Source organism: Leuciscus leuciscus (assembly GCF_965113295.1).
Source record: "Leuciscus leuciscus genome assembly, chromosome: 16".
In the NCBI taxonomy this organism is placed as follows: domain Eukaryota; kingdom Metazoa; phylum Chordata; class Actinopteri; order Cypriniformes; family Leuciscidae; genus Leuciscus; species Leuciscus leuciscus.
The window spans coordinates 19,757,745-19,781,157 of NC_138740.1; the positions used below are offsets into that span (position 1 = coordinate 19,757,745).

The 23,413-nt window shown below is 40.7% G+C and overlaps 1 protein-coding gene across 7 annotated transcripts in view; it reads left to right on the forward strand.

Moving 5' to 3' along the window:
- nrg2a (neuregulin 2a) overlaps positions 1 to 23,413 on the forward strand; it is a 90,330-nt gene that overhangs the window by 30,256 nt on the left and 36,661 nt on the right. For 6 of the 7 annotated variants that reach the window (XM_082141028.1, XM_082141032.1, XM_082141030.1 and 3 more), the window contains exons 2-3: positions 10,427 to 10,592; positions 12,313 to 12,431. In XM_082141028.1, the coding sequence (XP_081997154.1) occupies positions 10,427 to 10,592; positions 12,313 to 12,431 (285 nt within the window). Of the gene's footprint in view, positions 1 to 818; positions 1,049 to 10,426; positions 10,593 to 12,312; positions 12,432 to 23,413 lie in introns of those variants that run through there. The other variant, XM_082141034.1, reaches the window with a different exon arrangement.

The following is a 23,413-nucleotide window of genomic DNA, read 5'->3' on the forward strand; positions in this document are numbered from 1 at the left end:
TTCTTTCTTTCTTTCTTTCTTTCTTTCTTTCTTTCTTTCTTTCTTTCTTTCTTTCTTTCTTTCTTTCTTTGCTGCACAGGTATTGGAGGTGTAACACTGTGGCCTTATTTTTTTGTGCTCTCACAAGGTTCCCACTCTGGTTGCGTGATCACTGCTGGGATTCCTGACGACACTCTAGCTGGGAGAGACACTATCAGGAACGTGTTGTGACTCGTTTACAGTAGAGGATGGGAAACTGGGAGCAAAGCAGAAAGAGAGAGAGAGAAAGAAAGAGCAGGAGAGGTAGAGAGGGACATTGTAGGCTATAAACGGAAAGAGAGAGAGAACAGTAGGATTGTTTTGTGTCATACTGTCATACATGCATTATTTTAATACAACGGCAAAATCTAAAATAGTGGAATTTTGGAATTTCAACCTTTTTTGTTGCAGTGTCACTGAATGCTTTTGACTGGATGAACTCTTTTTGTATATATCTGCGGGTGCTAGATCAGTGTGTGGTGGAGAGATCAGCCATGGGTCAGCTTTACAGATCCGCTGAGGTGTGGATTCGGCAATCTGCTCTCCTGCTGCCCTAAGACTCGGGAAGAGAGGTGGAAAGGGACAGGGTCACGAGGTGCATGTGAGCTGAGAAGGCTTGATCATTGTGGTTTCTCCAAGCACCAGCTTCAGGGCCTGGAAGACATTGAAAGATCTGAAAAATCCAGGCAGGGAACAGTTAATTGCTTGACAGCAATGGGAAATGCCTCCCTTTGCTCCCTCCCTCCCTTTCTTCCCCTCCCCTTCTCTCTCTCTCTCTCCCTCTCTCTCTTTTCTACTGTCTTCCCCTCTATTTGTGATGTGAGAGAGTGAGTGTATATAGGAGCCCAAACGCTCTGACAAGTTCAGAGTTTCAAGTGCGCCAGTCACACTCCCCATAGGACTATTTGTATTTCCTTTCCATTGTGGATTTACATTTTTCTCTCTTGTTTTGGTACTGACACAATGTCAGAAGGTAAGAAGAAGGAACGGCTTGGGAAAAAAAAGAGAGGAAAGAAAGGATCATCACAAGGTAAATAGAAAGCATACACAAAGTATGAGTGCCTGTGGCAGAAGGGGGTTCTGGGGTGTGAGACATGTGAAAGTATCTCTTACCTTGTCTTGTCAAAGCTTGCTGCATATGCTTGTCATACAGGTGGACATCTTAAAGGCTAGATATGCTGCTACACGTTGACTGCTTTGTGGCATAAGTGTGCAATTGTTGGATTAATGTGTGTTTTGCGTGCAAGCCAGATCCCCATTCAGTTTGGCGTGGTTGATAAACTCCCACTCGAGTTTTTCTATGTCACGAGTGGTGGAGGCTTTTTCCCAGCACTCTCACCTACACCACTCACCTGGTTTCGGCATTTTGTCGCCTAATGAGTTGCATTGTTACCAAGATTCAGCCAAATTGTGGGCTGCCTATCATAGACTTTCGTTCCTCAAGTACTTGTAAAAGGCTTGTTCTTATTTCTGCACTGGTGCTGAGTCTCTGCACTTCTGAAAGTGGCTGCCACACATTTTCTCCATTAGATTGCACTTCAGGGAGATGGTCGTTGCTGTGAAACCTTTCAAACGTCATGGCTTAGATTTTCTTGAATGGGGTCTGAAGAGTTTGAGCTCCTTCTCTTTCACTCTGCACTGCTGCAAGTCACGGCTTGTCACTGCAGTCTGACCCTGAGGTCGAGGAGGGAGACTCAGCAGGAGAGAGGCAAATCCCTTATTGCCTGGTCACATACCCCACTATTCTAGTTTATGATGGGATGATTCACACTTCTCATAGAAGACTCCCGTCTTTCCCCTGTTCCCAGAAACATTATACCTATTCAAAGTGGCACATGCCTTATAGTTTTTAGTCAAGTGCAATTGAGTGCAATTCCGAAAAAGTGTTTGTTTAAAAGGTTTCACTTTATTTTGATGGTCCCTTTAACACATTCTGTTGACTATAAGTAACGTTGCACCTACATGTCTACTAACTCTCATTAGAGTGTTAGTAGAGTATTAGTAGACTGGTAGGGTTGGGGTTAGAATAAGTTGACATGTAGTTGCAAAGTCACTCAAAGTCAGTAGAATGTCTGTTGGAGGACCGTCACAATAAAGAGTTAGCAGATATTAAGCAGACAGTCTACCAATAGTCTAATGAGAGTTAGTTGACATGTAGTTGCAAAGTTACTTATTGTCATCAGAATGTTCAAAAGGGACCATCAAAATAAAGGGTTACCATTTAAAACACTGTGCCAGAAGTCACCCATTCACATGTCTAAATTTAAGTCCATTATAATTTACTCTAAACCTCAAAATTCTGACATCATTTTCATACCTTGAAACACACACTGTACTATTTAGCAGGGCAGTACAACAGGAGGTATTAGATATGGTCAAAGCTGATATTTCCCATCCAACCAATGTGCATTCATTCTGGCTGTCAGTTTAATTTGAGTTTTGTTTAGTATATATCAAAATAGATTGTATATTAGGCTGGGATTTGAACCTGGGTTCTCTTGTATGCTAATCAAAAGCTATACCACTAGAATAGTGCATCTTATACCCACAAGAACAACTACTAAGTGTTCGTCACATTGAGGTGAGGAGCTGCTACAGTCCAAATGGCAGGTCCCTTCCGAGTTATTTTGAGTGCTTGGTAGAATCACCTTGATATTATACTCTTCAATTACATTAGCGGGTGAGGACAAGGAGGCTTAGTATTGTGCTGTCTTTATCTCTCCCACAACTTCCCCCCCACCTTTCATTAATTTACAGACATGTAAAAGTCTTTCAGTGTCTGATCCCTTCAGGATGGTGTTCTGTACCCTGCGTGCCCCGAGGCTTGATTTGAGGGGAACTCTGAAAGAGAGAGTATTGTGTTTCCCAGCTTTTATGTGGTCCTAATTTCTGACGTTTGACACGCTTGACCTCCCAATACTAACACAAGTGTAATTTAACAGTGTGCTTGTGGTTGTGTAAGACATAACATTGTATAGATGGTGGGGTTTTTTTCTTCTCCTGTCTGTCTCCTGTCTGTGGTCGTAGATATACAGTACGTCAAAGTGTGTGTCGTCGTACAGAAGAACAGTGTCTTAGAGCGATGCTAATCACCTGTGCTGTGTCTACGGAAACAAAGCACAGCTGTAAAAAAAAAAAAAAAAAGAGTGCCCAGGAGAAGTTTTACACTGTGTCTCCTGAGAGAAAAGACATTTGTGTTAACCCTGTGTGTAGTTGTGTTTTTCTGGTTTGGTTTACACTACACCTTCTTGCTAAATTTATCCGGGTCCTGATTTAGCTCAGTTCAGCTCAGAAATGACATGAAAGCATAGCGGGATTCATGACTGACTTAACAAAGTACTTACTGAATCAGAGAATACGCAGTTGATAATTCGGAGAAATGGCGTGCTTTCCTCTGTGATCTATTAAAAAAAAAAAAAAAAACAAGCAAAAGGATTTTAAACTATATACACATTTTTGAAGTGATTGATTGTGTTAACATGTGGCTATATTTGGCATACGCACTACGAAACTGATTGCCAAGACCACACATGCATATGGCTTTCTATCATTGTGTCTAACTGAATCGTTTCTCTCTGAGTGATAAACCACTTTGTAGTTTATATACAAGAATATCTGGAAATTGTTCACTGTTCCCTGATATGTTGATACAGATATTCTGCTCAGTTTTGTGATCATTTACTCTACAAATTGGTTGGGTTTTATTTAGTCTGTTGAATAACTGTGGCTAGATAGGAACTGCTGAGACTTGAATGTTCACATTTGCCTCTCAGATTTTGATGGTCTCTTTAGATTTTCTGTGATAATTTTCAAGCTGTACTTATCTTGTTTATATTAATAAGTGTTCGAATAAGGAAGAGGAAACTAGTAAGGGGGTTTTATGTGATGAATCATATATTTACATATCATACCTATTTTGGATATTATAGCAGAGTGTGGAATCCTATCTGATTGGCAACACGCGAGTGGCGCATTTGCCGTGGCTCTTCATGACGGTTGAATCGCAAAGCTCGAAGTCGTGAGAGATAGCATGGCATCTCCTCAGGCTATAGATATTTACTGTTCCTCTAAAACAGGCTTTGCATTACAGTAAAAATGCATACGTGTGAATTGTGTGGGGGTGAGACTGAGAGCTGAAACATGCTACTTGTTCAAAAGGTATATCCCCATGTGAGGAAATATACTGGAGTTAGGAGGGTATATCCTCATGACAGAATGTTTTGCATTTGTTTATTTTTGTACCATTTTTTGCATGCAGAAGTGTTTCCATTTCCAGAATGGATGACGAAGTGTTTCAGGATCATGTTTGACGCAAAAGGAATACCTTCTTTAACTAAGTTGTAAAGTAAGCCTTCTGTAAAAAATGTTTGTGCTTTTTTTCATTATTTTTTCAAATCGCAAATGAGGGGTGAATTTATGAAATTATTTCATCCTTTTTTGTGTGGTATTTCAGTCCAAAAACAACTAACCACATGAAATCTAATATTTCACGTAATTCAATTAAGTAATTGTCATTTCAGCAGAAACATTTCATTTAATTTTGCCTTTTTAATGTAAAACTCTATATATAAAGCACTATTTGATTGGTGCAATACATTTCACACTATTACCACCCACAGAAAGCATACAATAAATTAAATTGTATTATATTGTTTATATTTTCAGTAGATTTTTTTCACAGTGATGAAGAAGAGCATTATATACAGTATGTAGACACAATTGCACTGTCTACATTTAAAAGCACATATATTCAATGTTGATCACAGTGGTGGAGGAATGCTATACAGTCCTAATAAAATATCCAAGATTGAGATAGTGTGCTGCATCATCTACAGCCAGTACTCAGAAAAGACCTCATGTCATGCAGTATATGTTCACCACAAAATTTTTGCATAAAATATTTACATAGGACTGAATTAGGTACTCAAACAACTGACAGTTCCTTCTTAGTCAATTCCCCCCAGAATATTTATTCAGTAGCCTATGCTAGCATTTTAATTTTGCATTCTTACATCAAATGAAAAGTAAGCAGCCAAATTCCATTGCACAAGCATATTTGCATTTTTGCCCCGTTGTGAAATATTTCTTGATGAACCAGGTTTTATGTAGCTACTTGCCATGCCAAGCACATGTTTGCTTAATTGCAGCTGCGGTTTCAACTGTACTTCAAATGTTGTTTCATTTACTCACTTTGCCTAAAAACTTAGAAAGAGAGAAAACTGTACACTTGATTATATTATTTCAAACTTGGGTATAATTGGTATGAATACTATGGAAGCTTGCTAAATAAAAATAAAATTCGGACTTTTTTATTGCAATTACGAGTTTACATATCGCAATTCTGACTTTTTTCTCTGAATTGTGTGATATAAATACGCAATTGCGATTTCTAAAGTCAGAATTGTGAGGTATAAACTTGCAATTCTGATAAAAAAAAAGTCTCTTTTCTCAGAATTGGACTTTATAACTCGTAATTACGTGTATATCTCACAATTATGAAAAAAGAAGTCAGAATTGCAAGATATAAATTTGCAATTGTGAGAAAAAAGTCAGAATCGCAACTTTATATCTCGCAACTCTGACATTATAACTCGCAATTGCGAGTTTGTATCTTTCAATTGTGAGAATAAAGTCAGACTTGTGAGACAAAGAGTTGCATTTAGCCTATCTTTTAGTCCTATTTCTTTATTTCGTGGAAGTAACAAGTTTCCATAGAATACAGTGAAATGGAATTGTTATTTTACAAAAATCAAATCAATTGCAATAAAGAGAAGTCTTATTAAACCTGCTGCAGCCCTAAAATAATGCTAAAATAAAGTCCCTGTGAAGCAGGGTTCCCAGGTCTGTGCAACAAAAGTAACCCAATGGCCAGTCAAAAATAGCCCACAAATAACCCAATGCAATTTTTTTCCATCAGCCGGCTGAATTTCTTCACTGAATTTGTTCGTCCGGGGGTCGTTTTTGCGGTGTTAGAGCGCCGAAATCGTGCTTACGGGGGTGGAAATCAGCTCCTCCCCCTTTAAAAAAAAAACTAATAATGTTTAGTTTATATCACAGCTCGGCCAGAGCCGTTGAGATTAACTCAGTAAAGCCCACTAATCTCTAACCGTTTCTCCTCCTGATATCCTCCCTTATTGCTTTAAAATATAACATTCTGTGCAGAATTCAAATGGGTCCAATTCGTTTTGTGGTCTGCGCCAACTCTCTAATATTGCATCTCTTGCCTGTAGCAGACTGTGTGCGTGTTGCGGCGGTTCGCGTGACACTGACGTGAAACCAGACTTCATTCGCTCCAATGGAAAGCATATGTTCCCTATCCCATATATTGTGCACTATGTGCCATTCACCATGTAGAAAATATTGATTTGATGATTTTAGCCTTAGCTTCAGCATCCATTTAGAGAAAATCTGATGATTTTTTGAATGCTTATATCTTCTAGATATTAATTTTGTCATTGTTTTGGAGCACACTTGCTTATAGATAACAGTAAGGCTCAATCCCAATTCTATTTTATACCCCTTCGCCTACCCCTAACCCTTCGCCTACCCCTTACCCTTGCCCCTTGAAACAGAGTGGCAAGGCGTAGGGGTGAAAATATTCCCCTAAGAAATGGGACACCACTACTACACCGTTACACGTCATTATACATCGTCGCTAGCGCCTACGTCACAGGAGATGCGGCAATGTTTATCACAAACTTCCAAGATGCCGTCGTCAGCTGTAGTCATCTCAATTGCGTGGGTTACAGCTATTTTTTTGTGCATTTTTCTTCTGAAGTTCGCAGAAAACAACGGAGAGGACGATATCTTCGACGCCTAATGCTGTGTTCACACCAAACGCGAATAGAGCGTCTGGAGGTCTTGTGGCGCGAATGAGGCGTTTAGCGCGGCGCGGTGGAGGCGAATTCGCCTCATTCGCGCGTCCACCTCGCTTCAAACTTTTGCTTTTTACACGCGTCATATTGTTAACGGACTTTAGCGATTTTTTTTTTTTGCAACCGTTTTTTTGAAGAACATGACCGTAAATATGAACACAAGATTGAATGTGACACAAAGAAAATGATTAGCCGGTGTATGCTGGTACATTTCTCATACCCCTTCATTTGAAGTGTGGTCCCGAAAAATCTTCGTTTCAAGGGCTATCTGGCCCTTCCCCCTTCCCCTACCCCTACTCCTCCAACCAAAAGAGAATCGAGACAACCCTACCCCTTGTGTTGTCACTCTCAACAGGAACACAGCAGCCATAGACAAACTGAGATCTTCAAGAACACACACATGCCACACACCCGTGTGTAAATCATACACACCTCCAGCAGGATTCTGCACCTTACTCTGACAGCTATTGCGTGAGGAATTTTCTTGGAATACTTAAACTATGTATCCAAACAAGATATGTGTCATAACACGAAAGTGAAAATAAACGTTCGGTTCCTTGGAAACAGCGGTAAGGTGAAAGAACTGCGATTTGTGCCATGGCTAGATAGCAAAAATGGTATGGTTATACCTTTTTTTCATAATCCTTCCCGTTCTCCTGACTGCAGAATGATTCCGGCAGCTTAAACTGAGCTTTGGCACTGTCCCTCAGGTTATGTATTTCCAAGCCGTTTCTGAATTACAGGCAGGGCCACCGAGATCGTGTCATGTGTCTAATAAAAGTGTGACAGTTGTGTTAAAGCTCTGATGAAATACGCTACCTGAGGGGTGGTATGGAGAAATAATCTACATGCTCAGGAAGCGCAAACAAACATTCCCGCCACAGTAGCAGAAGCCGCGTTGCTGTTAAATGAGCAATAAACTCTAAGAAAAATGGTTTTCCATCTCTGTTGGTGATTATTTAGTCTGTGTAGTGCTTTATTCTTCCTTAAATTGAGACATGATTATGCGTGATACATCTCATGCACATGTGGCATTTGTTATGGCTTGCCATTTAAGTGTGATTTGACAGTTTTCAGCGCCTAGTTTAATAAACCACATACTTCTGTTTGATCTTCTTTATGAGTTTGAATAGTCTAGAATGACTCTGTCATGGAGTATGACTACATAAAGCTCTGAGTATTACTCTGGAGTCGGGAAAACATGGAACGTACAAATCAGACACCCCACCCTTCTTATCTGAACACGGGCAAGTATCACCCTGCATTTACAAAAGCAACTCGGAACAAGATGCCTCATGTTAGTCATTCTCCATAGAACCCTCACATACATGTCATATCCTTAAACGCGACCTTATTGATCCCCAATTCGACCCTATTTAGCCAGTATGCGTCTGTCGCTCACACTTAAAAAGTCTCAGTGACAGATGTTGGGTAGCATGTAATGCAAGACACACACTTATTCGGCATACGTTCATCATAGGATGTGTTGCACAACACAGTCACTCCAAAGGCATGCTGAGTAATGATGCAGGTGCCCTGAGATTGGGATGAGAAAAAGCTACAATTTACTAATGAAAAAAAAGAAAAGAACAGACCGCTGCTTACTCATCCAGCTTCGAGATGGATGATAAAATCAGTTTGGGTCAAATAAAGGCTCAGATAGCAAAGTTTTCAGGTTGTTTTTCCACGTGACTTTGTGATGGGTTTCATAAAATCGAATTCCTACGAAGTTTTTTTTCTGAGCCAGTGTTGATGTTTGTTTCTTTATTAAACATCTTAAACGTTTCTGTTTAATTAAATGAAAACTGTGCTTATTGCATTCAAGGGGTTTTCAGGTGATTAAATCAGTATGGCTTTCAGCACAAATATACAGGGAGATTACAGTGTGTTTAAATATTTGTCTAAAGAATATCGTTACTGGTGCACTGTATCCCATCGGTCTATTGGCCTTTAATGGGTAACCACAGCAGTGAGCATTAAATGGTGTGGAGCAGAACTACATCGGACACTTGGTGTTTTTTCTGAGAGAATGCACATCACCAGAGGCTGTCATGGGAAACCTGAGATGTTATTCGACTGACAGTACAATCCAAACATTGTGCCAGAGACTGTCATGTTACTTTGAGGTACGCAACATCAGAACAGACTGCACCGTTCAGACATGAAAGCAGACGTTCGGATAAAACATCTGCCTTTACTGGGACGGGGAATTGGGACAGTTGTTCCAAAATTAGGATGACTGCTGATTATTTTAGAAACCTCTGTCAAGATTGTAATTGATGTTAATGCTTGTGTATTCTCATCTGTTTATTTTTTTTTATGCTTGCCATCTTTTGCAATAATAGCTGAAGACTTTAGGCATTGATCGTGTGCGTTGTCAAGTAATGAAGAGGCAGCAATTGTAAAAGTGTATTTGCTTATATGGATTCACTTTGGGGAGGCCCATATAGATACACAGACTCCTGCCCCAGCCTTGGGGCAGCATGTGACCTTCTCTCATCCAGGACAGTAGGGTACAGCCAAAGAGCATCGCCCAGTTCTGCCCTTCGGTTGTGGAACCGCAACTCTTTGAAGCCGCATGATTGCTGTCTGAGACTGCATTAATCCCATAATGCATTTCCCGAGTGACTATGCATGGCAGCGTCTGGGCATGTGGCGGCCCACATGTAGCAACTTCATCTCCTCTCAGTGCTGTTGTCCTCCGTTTCGTTGGTGTTTTGACTGTTGTCTGAGATTGAGTGTCTCTTTAGGATTTATGAAGGAGCTGTCATCAGTGGCTTGTTGCATAATTTCAAAAGACGTGTAAAAGACAAGCTAAGTCTCTCAGCTTAATTCCAATTTCTTCTCAAACATTAGTGTTCCACATGCTTTTTTACACTGCTTTTATTGAAGATCATTGACTTCTTGGGATTATGTCTGGAATTGGATGGATTTTGTTGATAAGATAGTCACTAAATCATCATTTCTAAGGTTTCCTTCATATGAGGAAGGTAATCGTGAGTAAAATACTGTTGATTAGCTATGCTAAAAACAAAGCTAACTTAAGCTACTTCATAATTTTTAATCAGAGCAATGTTTTGGCACAAAACGATGCATGATCAAGCTAATAAACAGCTCTAAACTAGAATACACACTATTTTTATGTAACTGAGTTGAAAACATAGAAATTAAAGTTGAGTTAGTGGTGTCGCTAACATAGTTAGCCACTCACCAAAACTTGAATCACATTGTTGTTGTTTTAGCATGTTCACATATGTTTTCGAGTTTATGAAAGCGAAGAGCAGCTCAAAATCGGTGGTTGTGAGTGTTGTAATTGTGCTGCATTGATCTCTGAGAGCACAGAGAGCTCAGTGCTGGACTGCCTCACACTGCCAGTGTCTCTGGTGACATCATCTGGCCAGCTAAGAGACTTTTCTGTATTTTTCTCTCTCTGCGTCCCTCCCTTTCTTTTCTGCTCCATCACTGCATCAACCCCATTGGTGTTATAAATAAGAAAGTACTGTAACACTATATTCTTTCTTTCTATTGTTCAGCTGCTGCTCCTACACTGAAGCATATGCTCAATCCTGTGTTGGTGGACGAAGGAAGCAGGCTGGTTGTGAGGTGTGAGGCCTCCGGAAACCCCACCCCGGAGTATAAGTGGTACAAAGATGGCGCTGAACTGAAGAAGAGCAAAGAGATCAGAATAAAGAACGGCAAGTGAGTCAGCATGTCCACTAGCCCACACCTGCAGAAGCCAACCTCCAGTTCTAGACGTATATCAGAAGTTCTCAGACTGGATTGTGACCTTTTCATGATGAGACAAGAGCTTACTTGGGCAGTGTGCAAGAGACTGCCTGTGCTCTTGCAATTAAAGTGAAGTTTTTCAGCATGCATGTCTATTATATTGTTAATATCACAATTAAATAAATGGTTCACAAGAAATTAAAACTCTGCTGAAAACAACATTATTAGTCTAAAATGATCTGAGCTAGTTAAGTTGGTCATGTCTCATCTTATGGGCAAGCTAGTCTCCCAACCTGAGGATCCAAAACCTCTCTAAAACCTGGAAGACAGTTTTTTTTTCTTTCTCCCAGCAGGGAATTCTTTCTTTATTATCATTTAATTACTTAAGCTCATATCATTCCAAAATTATATAATGGCACACAAAAAAATCACAAATACAAATAAATCATAATGATAAAAAAATATATAATAATAATTATAATAATAATACATTCATATAATTTATTTAACAAAAAAGTAGACATTTTTCAAATTTGTAATAAAAAAAAAATCTTTAAATAACATCCATCAAAGCTTCAAGGCTGCATTCGGGAACACAATATTTTTAGTGAATAGTGACTTGTTGAAAGTCCGTCCCTCACGCAATGCTTTTGTATAACTTCTAAAGACATGGATAATATCACACAATTAATATGGAGTAAAAATGTATGATCCTTTATGGTGCTTTTTGTCCCAATCCTTGTTCCTTCTTCCAATCCAATTTTGTGCCCAATCTTTTTCCTGGAGATTTACCTGCCTGTAGAGCCCAGGGCTGAATCCGAAATCGCACCCTATACCCTCAAATAGGGCGTTATTTGAGGGGACAGGCATTTGTAGTGGTGTCTGAAACCATAGTGGACGTTATTGAGTTCACTTATTCAATCCCCCATTGCTCTGCAATAACGATTGTACAAACGATGTACGCTCAACGGCTGTCCGAATTCGGTCACTCGTTTTCATTCACTCCTTCAAGTGAACAGTATTATTGGACTAACGTAGGGAATAGTGAAAGAGGGTTTAGGGGGCGATTTCGGATTCAGCCCAGATCTAACCCTGATCAAACACACCTGACTGTAATTATCAAGTGCTCCTGAGGATCTTAATTAGCTGCTTCAGTTGTATTTGATCAGGGTTGGAGCTGAACTTTGCAGGAAGGTAGATCTCCTGGAACAGGATTGGACAGCTCTGTTATATAATATGAATATGATGGAGTTGTGCGAAGATTCTTCAAAAATACCTACTTTTTGGGTTCAGTAAAAAATATAAAGGTTTGGAATGACATGAAAGTGAGTAAATGATTTCAGAGAGATCTAGGCACTGTATGTGATTGGCTTGAAATGATCTACAGAACAGACATCATAAATAAATGATTAATGGGTAAAGGAGATTTTGTTTAACTTCATTGATTCATTGCTCATGTTTTCAAAAAAAAAGAAAAAAGAAAAAAAAAGAACCACCTGTGGCTGTGCTACACCAATATGAAGCTCCCTTATAACAAACCAGAACACTGGGATTTTCAGAGTGTCATATGGCTCTCTTCCATCTCTGTTTATAGAACTTAATTTATACTGAGGTTTTTTTTCTGGAGAGTTTCTCCCTCTTCCATGTGTATAGTGGAATCCTTGACTCTTTCCTGTGTGTCTTCTTCTTGAAGGAAAAACTCCAAAGTTCAGATCGGCAGTGCAAAGCTGGAGGATTCTGGGAATTACACATGTGTGGCAGAGAATACTCTGGGGAAGGAAAACGGCACCAGTACAGTGCACGTAAAAAGCAGTAAGTACAAACTTTTGTTTAAAGTAGTGGATCAGCATGGTGTACAACAGAGAAGAAGACAAGATTGTGTCTTTACTGATGGGCTGCCGTCATTTTTGGTGAATGCCAAATATATATTGCTGACAATGTGTCGTGATGAGAGATGAAGACGTGTACGTGAAGATCACAACATGGGCAGAAAAAAAGAAGGTGTGTTTGTATGTTTACGTCAGGCTTTTGCGCATATCTGTAAGTGCGTAGTTGGCTGCTTCCATGCTGAGATTACTCCTGGAATCTCACCGCTGATAGAAAATCTTGTTTAAGCTGGAATCTGGGTTTTGGAACATGGTAACTAGTTTCTAGCTGGCCTAAAATGTTTTTTAGCTGGTCGAGCACCCACAGTGTTCTCAAAACCAGATCAACCACCTTAACTCGGAATGAACAACTGATGTCGGGTTTGTTGCTGATCCACGATGGTCTACTAGCCTAGAGTCTTGCTAAAAACCAGCTACTATTCTAAGGTGGTCAAGATCATGTTCCAAAAACTCAGTTAAGCTGGATTTTGCAACAGGAATGACTCAAACATCACATTTTGAAGTTGCGTGTGGAAGTTTAGAGCAGCAGGAGGGTTGGGAGAGGTGCGTGCATACATGTGTTTGTGTATGTTTCACTCTGATTGTTTGTCGGCATGTCAGGCGCCCCAGAACAAGTCTCACAGTGTCACGGCAGCCAACTTGCGCGCGCACACACACACAGATACGAGGAAGGTGGAGGCAAGACCAAGCCCATCGGAGGTGGTGTGGCCCCAGGCTCGGGAGGGGCCTGCCCCCGAGACAATCTTCAAAAAGTGAAGAGAAAAAGAGAGTGCAACATAGATCAACAGCCTGAATGAGGCCACCATCAGTGAAGCGATCAAGTGCCTAGGGGAGAAACATGAATCTAACAGCTTAGGAAATACCTTCACCTGATTGTACGATACACTGTTTTCCCAGCCTCCTACATTCTGAAGGTGCAGAAAAGGGCGATTCTTGGATTTCTGTCTCAGGGGAGGTCGTGCTCCACCTGAGCAGGAGCTGATGTAAGAAATATTCCTTGCCTTAAGTGCAAGAGGTCACAAGTTCAACTCGTGCTCAACTGATCATTTTAATACAAATGTTAAAACTTCATTTAATTGGCGGTAGATGCATATCTACAGCATGAAACACTTCTTTTTTTTTTCTTTTTTTTTTGATAATTCTGGTAATAAACAATATATAATGTCACATTTACAAGAAAGAAAGTTGCAAGATGTAAAGTCGCATTTGAGAAACTGTGAGACAAAAAATTGTGACAGTGAGATATAATGCTGAATGGCGAGACATGAAGCCACGTTATGAGATATAAAGTTGCGATTGCAAGAAATGAAGTTGCAGTTGCCAGGTTTAATGGCGCAATTATTGGTAACGCTTTACAATAAGGTTGCATTAGTTAATGCATTAAAGGTGCAGTAAGCTGTTTCTGGTATGCGCTGTTGACGCCAGGATCACACCTCTATCTTTATGCCTCCGCCCCCACATTCACGTGCACGCTATGCAACACAGACAACGACTATGGCGGAATCTGCCGATTGTCATCAATAAGTGAAAGCAATATGTGTTTCTCTGATTAATTCTGGTTGAATATCTAATTGTTATTTAGCTCCTCTACTCATTCCTTACAGCTCCCTACATAACCCAATAGTCCAAGTAACTAAAATATAAAAAACGTGACAAGATTAATGGGTTGTTGTGATCACTAAAAGGGGAACCAAAAGAAAAAACATATTAGGAATGTTATCTCACTTTTCGGACATACTTTGGGAGCCAATGCTTGAATCAGGCGGTGGGGGAGGTTTAAACGTTCCAGGCTTATAATAATAATTACAATGCAAAATAAAGCAAACAAGCCAAGATGACACACAAGAGAAAAAGACAGCACATCTTAGTTCTGTGAAACAGCAAAACCAACGTTACTCACGTATCGAGAAGAAATAAAGCAGTCCATTTTCAGGCCTTAAGGTCTCTCCAACGCTGGAAAGCTTCTCCGATATTAATGTGGGTCCTACCTCTTGCCTGATTTTAACCCTTCTTTTTAAAGTTATTTTTATATATCTCTCTCATTGTCTGTCTTGTGCTCTGAGCTCTCTCTCCTCCCCCATCATGAGTGTATGGGGTTAACCCTTACGGCTGATTGGCTACAAGTGTGTTTTGGTGCTCAGTCCGATCCACTTTTCAACAGTGTTTTTACTTACTGCACCTTTAACAACTAACAATGACAGTATATTTGTTAAGCTGCGTTCACACTGCCAGCAACTTTGTCCACTGAATCAGTTTTCTTGCCCAAAATTTTTGAGGGAAAAGACTAAATATAAATGGAATCAGTACATAAAATGCTTAATATTAAAGATGAACAAGAAACAGCGAGTGCTCTTTGCCAATACGGCTATTTATCTCATTGAAAACGCACAAGTGCCGGTCTATCTTGGCTTGGACTCGGAGTCAACTTGACGAATACCACCGTATGTACACAGAGACGTATCAGGTAAATTCAGGATGATTGGGACACTTTTTCCCTGTCATCCCAATGGCAAAAAGGGTCCCAATCAACCTGAATTCACCCTAAGAATTGTTGACCGCGAAAATGAACTTCTCCTCCATCTTGCCTCGACACTCCACTACAGGATGTAGTTGATGGATCACGTGTACTCCACTGACTTCACTCTTATTGGTTGTCACTCCTCAAAGTCGCTCTTCATTTGCATAAAGTTAAACATATCTTGTCGCTGGATACTCCTCCATCACTGTCGCTTGTGTCGCCGGAAATCGACAGCTATCTATTGAATTGAATGGGATCATATCGCTTTGTCACTGCATGTCGCTGGCAGTGTGAATGCAGCTTTACAGTATTATTAATTTTTGTTAACATTAGTCAAAGTCCCCCTGTGTTGAAAATCAAGCTTTTAATGTTGTTTATATGTCTATGTGGTGTTTTTAATATGCTTTAAGACAAACCATGTGTAAATTCATAAGTCAACACAATTGCTGAGTGTTTTCTTCTTAAAACTGCAGAGAACCAAAGACAGTCTCAAAATCCGATTTGAAATCGCTGGTGTTTCTGACGTCACAAACTACCTTGTAACCAATCACGTCAGCGTATGATCGTCAACGAGTGGATCTCTGAGCTGGTGTGAGTGAGTGGAGGCGGGGCTAATTTGCATATTCATATAATGCAATGGTCTAACTACATATAAGCTTTTTTTAATATTTTTTTATATGTAATTATGGTGATCAAAGATGAGTTTTAAGGGATAAAATAATTGACTTCAGGGGGACTTTAATAAAAATGCAACTGTTCAGTGTTAGTTCATGTCAGCTGAGGTCTATTAAACTTTATTAACATATATAACTTTTGACTTTGATTATGCATTAGTAAATGTTGAAATTAACTACGATTAATAAATGCTTTAGAAGTATTTTTCATAGTTAGTTCATGTTAACTAATGTAGTTATCTATGTTAACAAAGGAATCCTCGCAATCGTCTCACAGTCGATTCACACTGACTTAATGGGCCCTATTTTAACGATCTAAGCGGATGGTCTAAAGCGCACGGCGCAATCGCACTGGGGGCGTGTCCGAATCCACTTTTGCTAGTTTAACGACAGGGAAAATGGTCGTTGTGCCCAGCGCATGGTCTAAAAGGTTTGTCCCTATTCTATTAAAGCAGCACTCAGTAGCTTCGGGACTTCTTCGCTGTATTCTCGCTTTTTGCTCGCAGGTTTCCCTCTAGAGCTCCCCCCACAGCTTCGGAATAGATATTTGACAACACTGTTGTAAAAACTCGTTGTTGATTCTCAGACACCAGAGGCTATAGATCAACGACATCAAAGCAGATGGGACGTTCTTTAAAGCGTCTTCTTCATTCGGGTTCGGACAGCGTGAGGGAGCGCAATAATGACAGCATTTTAGCAGATTTCTTTTGGCCGTAAAGCAATTGTTTACATCGCGAGACCTGATATCACGCGAGACTTCCTGACGCAGCGGCCGGCGGCCCGCCGGCTCAAAGTTGCAAGTGCGTATTTTCCGCTCACGGGCACCAGGGGGGTGCGAAACTACCACCATTCAACCCGAAATAAGTAATATAACCATTCCAATGACTCCGAAGCTGTTCAGTTAAGGTAAAAAAATTACTTAGTTCACCTTTAATGAGTAATGGGTGTGTTTTAGGCGTAAAGTGTGTAATTTCCCATTCCCTTTAAAAGCTAGCTGTGCTCGCGCCATGGCAGACTCGCTATTTACATGGCGGAATTTGCAAGTTACTACTATTGACAAGCATTACTAACGCGTTCGTCAATTAAATAACAAAAAAAATAATATTTGACAGTGTACAATATACAGTCTATTTCAGTTGCCTCAAAATAACACCGCGCCAACAATGCGCCCGAACACACCTCGTTTTCAGACCAGCATTCCCATGGGCAAACAAATGGACACAAATGCATTTGCTATTTAAACAATGTGGCGCAGGACGTGAAAATGATAACTGCGTCGGTCTGAAACTAGCAAAAAACACTTGTCGCGCCTGGCGCTGCATTGCACCAGTTGTATGATCGCGCCCAATATCTAAAAGTCACAATTAATGTGTGGCAGAAACAGGCAATCAGTGGCAAATTTTGTAATTTTTGGTATTTTTTATTTTTTTATTTCATCATGTTGCAATGCAGAATATTCGTAAAAATGACTAAATGGAGAGCGCCCGCCTAAATCGGGTCTGGCATCTTTTATGGTGCAGATTATGCAGAGTGCTTGTACTGTTTACATGATACTCTGTTGAGGAGGACACAGGCTTTTCATTTATTCCAGTTGCTGACGAGATTGATTTCTTCCTGAGGTCATCGGTAGATCGGCTACTGTTGAGAAAAGCTACGATGTTTGGTGGCCTGCGGCAGCTGTGCACACCGGCACTATCTGTGAATCTGCCTATGAAGAGGAACGAGAGATGGAGAGGTCGATTTAGGGGGAAAAAGCATTGGGTTGGGGAGGGGCTGTAAGGGAAAGAAAAGAGGGGGAAACAGAGAGCAAAGGAACATAAAGATGGAGGGAGAGCAGAAAACGGAGCAATTAAGAGAAGGAGAGCCAGATGCTTTGCAGAGGCAGCTTTTTCAATTTTATCATGCAGTTGTAGATCGCTGGCTCTGTCCAGGCACTCGGCCAATCGTGTGCTGCCTCTCACTCCATCAGCCAATCAGATTGCAGGACTCCCAGGCGGATTTTTGTCACTGCTGCACTAGTGGTATGACACAGGAAATTAATCTCTCTTTTCATAAAGGCTGTTTTTCATCACACACCTCCCTTTTAAACAACTCTAGTAAACACACACATGCATATTTTGGCTCTTCCAGCAGGACGTTTAACAAGATAAGTGAGCTGAGTAATTGGACTCATTAATTATAGCTGATCTGGGCTGAAGTTTAATGCCGTTCAGGGGAGGTGAACTGAGGGTGTCCAGAGACCCTGTGACCTTGGGACTATAATTAATGAAGACAAACAACAGACTATTTTAAAGCCCACCCCCTTCCCCGGGGGGGCAGCTGCCTCCGAAACACTGCTGCTTCTGTCTGCACAGCAGACCCATGATAGCTGTCTCTCAGTTCAACACCACAGCACCGTCACCCTTCACTGCCTGCTGCTCCCGTGTGTTTGTGTTTGTGTATGCATCTGTTCTGAAGGTGACTCTGGTTTATCAAAGCATTGTGGTGTCACAGGTCACCGGACGAGTCAAGCGGGACATGAAAAGGTCAGAGGGTTACACGCTCCTCTCCTATGGACGAATACTTAGTGGGCAAACAATCAGCCCATGCAGACAGCAGTATTAGTGTTACAAATGTACTGCTGCACCAAAACATGCTCAAGCCCTCCACTGTTGTCTCATTCCATATTAAAGAACAGCATGTAGACTAATGTTCATACGCTGAACCTAACAATAACAATCTGACCTTAAAATGGCTTTCACAACCCATTTTATTTGCATTATCTAATGTATTTAAGGAATGAAACCGGATTTCCAATGAGGAAAAAATGTAAGGTGGGATAATGGCATAAATAATAATGTTGTTAGATATTATTTTTTATATAACTCATTAATAATACTTGTACTAATAAGTTATAGTAATGAACTTATTTAGGAATTTTGGTGGTACTGCTTGTTAAATGTGTAACATTGCAACAAGTGTTACAATAATAATAATAATATTGTTATATATCATTTTTATATAACTCACTAATAATACTGGTACTAACAAGTTATAGTAATGAACTTACAATTTTGGCGGTACTGCTTCTAAACTTGCAACAAGTGTTACAATAATAAATATAATAATAATAATATTAATAGTATGGTTATGTTATTATTGCTATATATTATTCATATATAATGCATTAATTATTATGCACATGTTATTATTATTATATTATTTACATGATCCCAAGACTAAACCAATGAAAACATTTATTATTATTATTATTATTATTATTAAAGGATCATGTAGTCATTATTTTGTCAAAAAGCAGAAATCAAAAAATTAAAAAAATCAGTTCTGCATATCGGTTATCAGACACTTGTGCAGTAATAATAATTATAATGTATTGCATTGAGGCAATATCGGCTGATGTCTAGTCATGTACAGTATTCCTTAAGTAAATAAGGGACAATTTGACTTTTGTTCACTTTCATGTGTAAGGGAAGTTTTAAGATCAGTTTGGTCATTATATTGCATTTACATCAGGCTCTTGTTGAATCTACGAAACCCTAAACATCTGCTAAGTGCGTGCTTTAGGATTTCAAAATCACATATTTTGAAATTGGATTCTCTGTTATTCCAGAACTCCCGGCTAGAAACGAGTCAAGGTGATTCCTCCCTTAGATCTCTTTGCCGACTGCTGGACCCTTTTAAGGAGGGCTTGGTGCAGTCTTCATGCTTCAGTGTGCACACGATGCCTGTTTCTCAGCCTGTGCGTGACACTTCTATAGAAAACTTCACAACTGGGACTTTATTTGCATAATACCTGCGGCAGTTGTACACATGGATCATATTTTCAATTTTGACCCTTTGGTTCTTATTCAAACCAAATGAAAATAGAGTAATATTAAATTGCACGCAATCAGATCATATTCAATCTTGTCAGAATCAAAGATCATTTGTCTGTAGGAAAAATAGGATGATGTGAAATCCAGGCTATGGTAGTATAGATAATGTATGAGGATGTTCCTGCCACAAATGGCTCAAGTCTTTCTGTCCATCACATAAAAATCACGTCCCTAGGGGGCGCTGCTTACAGCCGCAGAGTGAACGAGTGGGACAGAGGGAAAGCGTGAGGTGAGAGGAATGTGTTTGATGGAAAACGCAGCTGGGCGGCCGATTGTTCCAAACTCATCAGTCATGCTGGGGCCCACCAGCAGCAATCCCTCTCTCTCCCTCTCTCTCAGCCGCTTTCCCGCTCTCACACACCAGTGTGAAGCTCCTCACAAAACTTCACACACACAACACCTGCCTCTGTGATGAAAGCCAATCCATTTCTGCTTAACTTGACTCATATAAACCATTACTTGTCTTTAATGTAGAATTTTAACTCCAGGCATTGGCCAAGCGCCAGCGTCAAACTGGGGATAAGCATGTTGCCCTGTCTTTTTCAAGTCTGCCATTTCTTTCTTGTCCTCTCAAGCAGCGTTCTATATAACCACCCAACCTCTCTTTCTCGTTATGTTGCAAAAAACGGGCCCTTCGCTTTCTCCTCAAGCCCAAATGACAAGATTAACTGGGCTTAAAGGATGCTAGAAATCTTTTTGGGACGTTTGGCAGTGGCTTTGCTAGGATGTCAAGTATCTGTAAGGGAACTGAAGACATTGATCGGTGTGGGTGAGCGGTACGGGCCGTGTCGACCATCAGTCACTGTATTTACAGTCCGACGCGAACAACTGGTGACAGCAGCCCTAATTCAGCACAAATAGGGTGGCTTTACATAACACATCAACAAACAAAAGACTGCCAAGAGCCCAAATAGCTCTGCTGAGTTTTCTTTATGAGGACTGAGAGCGAATCTCGTGAAACTTGTCTTGGAATATGTACCAGTCATATTTCATCCAAACTTTGAGAGAAAAAAGTTTATTATTATTATTATTATTAAATATTCACTGATTTTACAATTCTGCCCCTTAAAAGTAAGGTTATAATATTTTTCCATGTTACGGCTGGTTAATGACACATTGAAAATCTCTGCCATTTTTAATACACAAGTAAAACACACGCACACAAAAAACTTAAAACAGTTATCTTGGGCAATGTCAAATGAATTGAAAGTGAATTAAGGCGTCACAGCATTATTATCTCAAGTTATCCATTATAAATACATTACATTACAATAAAATTACCAGTTTTAATTGCATTATCATGTTATTTTTTTATGATAATAAAGCTATTTCTACAGTATTACATTTTTGGTAACACCTAATTTCGCAGTGTCCTTCTTGCCTGTTTGATGTCTCACAGTAAATAATGCTTAATTAAAATCAACTAAACCAAACCCTAATCCTAACCCTAACTCATATAGTTAATACATGTTGGTAATTATTATTACTCAGTACTTAGTACTGCTTGTATAATTATACCGTGACAAGGAAACCTAAGTTGTAATAAATAAAGTGTAACTGTATCATGTATCATGAATAAGCCGATGAGTGTTGCCATGTCTGAAATTATAAAAAGAATTCCAATTATTTAATATTCCTAAATTAGGCTTAATTTTAATGTGATTTATTAAAGTACAATTTAATATAATTTAAATATATATTTTTCACCTTTGAACTTTGGGTGAAATGTGACCTGGACATTTTTTGTGAAATTAATCTGCAAGGATGCTACCTAATATTCAAGGTTGTAAAGTCTAAGAATTGTTCTTTGAAAAACCCACAATAATCAACCACAAATTGATTATTGGGAAAGATGTGTCCCCCTCAATGGTGCTTATGGCCATGTGTATGTGTGTACAGTAGAGGAGTTTTGTATTCGTCATGGAGCGTGTTTCGGATTACGAAGCTTTGCCCATTAGGCGCCGTGTGTGACCTTTGACTCGGGGGTCAGATTTTTTATGCCTGTGTGCTGTGTTTGAGGCCTTCTATCTGTTCACATAAGGAATACATATATTTCCCATTCCTGCTTGCTTCTTTTAAAGGTGCTGCCCTTTGTAGCCGCCTGCCACAGCTGTCCCTCCCACTCCCCCATGCCACATGTTGCTGGTGGTCTTGCCCGCAGTATTCATTACTTCATTAAGTGTGTTTGGGTGGGAAGAGCCCCTCTGTTTTCCCCATCAGACCGGATGCTGGTATATATGTGGGTGTGTGAATGTGTGCTCCAGCGGGGTGGATTTGCTGCAGCTGGCTGTGACCATCAGAGCTGGTGCAAGAAGGGCAGTCGGGCTGGTGCTGCTGTTTCTGGGTGGGGTCGTCCCGGATCTGAAGCCCCACATCTAGCGATCTCTTTCTGTCTGCCAGCTCGCCCCAAGAACCGAAATGCCGCAATTTCACGCCCGGTAGTGTGTGAGGGCGGCCTTGTGTGAGTCCTGACAACTGGCCTCAGGGTATGTGTGTGTGCAGGGCAGTTTGAGAAGTGTGCGATGGAGATTTCGTACCGGACACGTTAGCCCTATGAGCGCTTGCAGAGGAAGCACGAGCAGGGAGGGATCGAGCAGGATTTGGACAAGCCTCCGATGGACCCAGATGTGTCTGTCTATCCGCTGCCCGTCCTTTTGGTGTCTCTTTGTCAGGGGCAGAGGGTTGGGCTCGTATCAGGGGCTGGAGGTGAGCGTTTCCCTCCGCCACAGCCGGCCCCGCGCCGCCCTCCAAGGTCCTGCTGCCGGGGAGCATGCGGAGGAAGAGCCCTGCTCCTTGTACCCGTTTTGCTGCTTCTGCTACTGGGACTCGGAGCCTGTTTGCTGCTGCTCCGCCGGGCATTGATTCAGGGAGCTGGTCGTAGCAGGGAACCCGACTGGCTGGATCTTCTCAGGGGAGAGGATGAGGAGGAGGGGCTCAGCACAGATGATGCTCCACGGACGCACAGCAGTCCCGTCTCATCCTTCCGATGGTTCCCAGAGTCTCTGCCCACGCTCACCCCGGGCACGGCCTCCTCCGAGCCTACCTCCAGCCCAACGAGCACCCTTGCCCTCGCCCTCACGCCGCCCAGCAGCGCCCAACCCCCTCTGGGTAAGTGCCCCGAATCTTGCTTGTTTACACTCGCGTCCTGTTGTGCAATCCCGAGCAATAGCACTCTTTGATTTCTCAGAGTCGTCTCTGAAATGATTGTGGAGGACAAGACCAGACACATCAGCTATGCAGCAGGAAGCATGCAATAGAGGAGAAAAATAAAGACCTGTTAATGAAAAGGAACAAATACAGAACAGAGTTCATTCTAGGCTTCTGTTATTCTTCCGTTCATTATTTGTGACCCTGGACCACAAAACCAGTCACATGGGTCAATTGAGATTTTTACATATGAAAGCTGAATACATGCACTTCCCATTGATGTATGGCTTGTTATAATAGTTATTTGGCCGAGATACGACTATTTGAAAATCTGGAATCTGAGGGTGCAAAAAAATCGAAACATTGAGAAAATGGCCTTTAAAGTTGTCCATTTATGTTCGCGATTGTGCTGCATTCACTCATACAAATAAATGTTTTATATATTTACGGTTGGAAATTTACAAAATATCCTCATGGACCATGATCTTTACTTAAAATCCTAATGATTTTTGGCATAAAAGAAAAATCTATATTTTTGACCCATACAATGTATTGTTGGCTATTGCCACAAATATACCCGTGCGACTTGTGACTGATTTTGTGATCCAGGGTCACATTTCTGTTTCCTTTTTGGTGGACTGAGGGTAAAGAGTACCCTCTAAGTCTTTTTCTGAAGTTGGGGTGCGTTACTATT